Here is a 3,283-nt window from a genome sequence, read left to right as displayed (position 1 = left end):
TGGGCAGGGGAGCGGGGATCCCCACCCTCACGGTCCCAGAGCCCCAGGGTCACGTGCAGCTGGGGGTTGGGGTCAGGGCGGGGACCCAGCCTCTGTGCAGAGTAGACCTGGGGTAGCAGCATGAAGGGTGCAAGCGAGAGGGGCAGGAGGGCTGGGGCCTGGGGTTAGGGCAGGTGACGTCTCTGCAGCTCAGCAGGTTGGGGACCAGTGCGTCTGGGATTTGTGTGTTAAGAAGAGTGAGGACAGTCCTGGCCGGTGTTGCTCAGAGGTTAGCGTGTTGGCCCGTGCCCCAGAGGGTCGCTGGTTAGATTCCCGGTCAAGAATAGTACCTGCACCCGGCAACCAGTCGATGTATCTCTCACATGAACCTTTCTCCTTCCCTCCCTCCCTCCTACAATCTCTGAAAATCAGTGGAAAAAATATCCTCAGGTGAGGATTAAAAACAACAGAAAGACCCTGCCCTGCCCTGGCTGGTGTGCCTCAGTTGGTTGAACTGTGTCCTGTGCACCCAAAGGTCACCGATTGGATTCTGGGTCAGGGCACCCATAAAAAGACAAGATCCTCCCCTCACATCTCCCCTAAAATTCCCATCTTTAGAAAACAAATTTAAAAACCTTAGATAAAGGAAGCCAGAGCATGCTCTCCTTAGAGCACACCCACACCTTCCTCAGGGCCCATCTTTGTTCTCTTTCTCCTAAGCTCTCAGGGTGCCAACAAGGCCTGCAACCAGGGGAGCAGCAGGCAGTGGCAGCTTGTCCGGGCGACACCCCTGAGGGGCTCTCCTTCTGCCGCTGTAACTTGCTTCCTGCGTCCACGCAGCCCAGCAGGCTCACTTCCGCCTCTGTGACTCCCCCAAGGGCCACGGCAGCTCTCTGCCAGGCTCACTCCTGTTGCTGTGGTCCTGCCTCTTTTATCTTTTTTTTCTCTTAATATGTTTTTTTAAATATATCTTTATTGATTTTCAGGTGTGGCCCATTTATGAAAGACACTTTGCACCTCCATGAGCATCAAGGAACACGTCCTGTGGAGACGCCCTACACGTGTGGAGCATGTGCAAGGAGGTTTCGGTTCAATGCAAACCTTGATCAACTGCCTCCTGCACACCCCCCATTGGGAATCAAGCCTACAAACCGGGCATGTGCCCTGATCAGGAATCGAACTGTGACCTCCTGGTTCATAGGTCGACGCCCAACCACTGAACTACACTGCCTGGGTTTAATGTTTTTATTGACTTTGGAAGGTGCACGGAGACCCCCGTGGGCTTTCTCTCCCCAGACGAGGAGCTGCCCCGACGCCCCTCCAGGCGATCTCCGGGCTCACAGGCGGCAGGGGTGCGGGGGACTCCGGGAGGTGTCAGGGGGGGCCTTTCCGGGAAAGGCCACGCTGCTTCCCCTGAACCAGCTCTGTCCTCTGCCGGGCGCTGGGAACCTGCGGGACCAGAAGCAGTGGGTGGCACAGATTTTTGTGCACCGGGCCTCTAGTCTTTAACAAATGAACTCTCAAAATCACTTGGACTAGTATTGTGAAGTTTCCTGCACCAAGTCAAGAACCCACACATTTAGATTGTGCTGGGGCAGACCCTCCTGGGTCCCAGCCCCTCTCCAGGGACACTAGTGCGTTCCCTGTGCAGCTCACATCCTGAAACATGGGAAGTCGTCCTCTGGGGATTTGGGGCCCTGGGGTCTCTGACTCTCCGTAGTTTGGCACCCCTGTCCCCGGCACTGAGGCCCAGAAGTATCCTATTTGCAGACAAGCTCTTTGCAGAAGGCCCTCCTTCAGGCATGCCCGGTCCTGTGCAGTAGTCCCTGGGCAGGCTCCCCGGGGCTCTGGCCTCATTTTCAAAGCCACGTGGCTGCGCCCAGGGACTCACTCCTGGCTGAAGTCGTTCATGCAGTGGGGACACAGGAGAGGTGTTAGAGGCAGACACAGAGTACTGGGGACCAGCTACAACGCAAGGGGGGCCCCAGGTCTGGGTGTGGAAGCTGCTGAGAATTAAGCCGTCCTGTCTGCAGCGCCCCCGACTGGTGGCTGCCTGAGCCGAGAGTTTGATCATGGACCCTGTTTGCTGACCCCTCCTCCAGCACAGCCAACGCCAGGGAGGCAGCACCGGGAACGTCCCGGCCAAAGCAGGGTCCCTGGTGCCCCGAGAACCCGCCTGGCCACTGCAAGTGCTCAAGAAACAAGGAGCGCGGGAGGGAAAGTGAAGGACCGGCCCCGCAGGAGGCGAGGAGGGGAGACAGGGAAGGTGTGAGGCCAACACGCTGTCTGGGGTGGGATTCTGAGGTCTCACCGCGGCCTGGGTGCCCTCAGAGCTCCCCTTTTGAGGGCAGCCAAGGCTGGAGCCTCCAGGAGAGGCTCATGGTGGAAGGAGAACAGGAGGGAGTCAGGTGGGAGGCAGCAGAGTGTGGGGAAGAGGGACCCCCCTCCCCGGCCCCCGGGGGCCCCACTCACCAGGGCCGGGCCTCCTCTGGGCGTCCCTGGCCAGGGCCACATCCAGCCCACTGAGAACCCAGGGCTCCTCACCCCGCTCGAGCTGGAGGACGATCCGAGGTCGGGAGGCAGAGAGTCCTGCAAGGGGCAGGCGAGCCAGTGAGGGGCCGACTCCAGCTCATGACAGGGACAGCAGGGACAGCTTCCTGTGCCCGTGGGGAGGACCGTGTCGGCAGGGCCGGAGGAAGAGCACTGAGCCCAGGCCCTGAGGTGCCACGGCCTGAAGGGACCCTCGGCCGGGGGAGTGGGGCTGCTCTGAGGCCCCTGGGGGGTGAGGGGGTTCCTGCTGGCAGACCAGCCTGGCAACGAGGCGCTTTCCCAGGGGGACCCAGGGCCTTACCCAGCGAGGCCACGAGGGCGAAGTTCTCCAGCATCACCTGGCGGTACAGGGCCCTCTGGGCCGAGTCCAAGAGCCCCCACTCTTCCCGGGAGAAGTACACGGCCACATCCTCGAAGACCATCAGTGCCTGCAACAGTGGGCGGGGGGAGACCGGCCCGGCCTACGTTACGGCCCTGTGACCCAGGACTCCCTGTCCCAACGGCCACTTCCCCTCAGGCCCTCAGACATCCCCCCCACCCCAGGGCTGTGCAGGTGCAGCCCCCCTCACCCCTGTGGGCCCCTCTTTGGTCAGGGGTGGGACCCTTTTTTCTGCCAAGGGCCATTAGGATGTGTATAACGTCATTCACAGGCCGTACAAAATTATCAAAAAGTAGCCTGCTTGCCAGAGCGGGCTTGGCTCAGAGGATAGAGTGTCGGCCTGCAGACTGAAGGGTCTCAGGTTCGATTCCCTGA

General features: G+C 60.4%; 2 protein-coding genes across 2 annotated transcripts in view; one reads left to right on the top strand and one right to left on the bottom strand.

Moving 5' to 3' along the window:
- Window positions 1-3,283, top strand: part of ZNF132 (zinc finger protein 132) — a 35,063-nt gene that overhangs the window by 8,132 nt on the left and 23,648 nt on the right.
- Window positions 50-2,979, bottom strand: LOC107182327 (zinc finger protein 324A-like). Its single transcript, XM_015560793.1, has 4 exons — window positions 2,831-2,979; window positions 2,452-2,568; window positions 1,233-1,428; window positions 50-107 (listed from the first exon to the last, which is right to left on the bottom strand). Exons 1-4 carry the CDS (start codon window positions 2,949-2,951, stop codon window positions 50-52), a joined length of 492 nt encoding a protein of 163 aa, XP_015416279.1. The 5' UTR covers window positions 2,952-2,979.

This window comes from Myotis davidii, unplaced genomic scaffold, assembly GCF_000327345.1.
Source record: "Myotis davidii unplaced genomic scaffold, ASM32734v1 scaffold936, whole genome shotgun sequence".
NCBI classification, from domain to species: Eukaryota; Metazoa; Chordata; class Mammalia; order Chiroptera; family Vespertilionidae; genus Myotis; species Myotis davidii.
The sequence above is the reverse complement of the archived record's forward strand: the minus strand, read 5'-3'. Positions and strand labels throughout refer to the sequence as shown.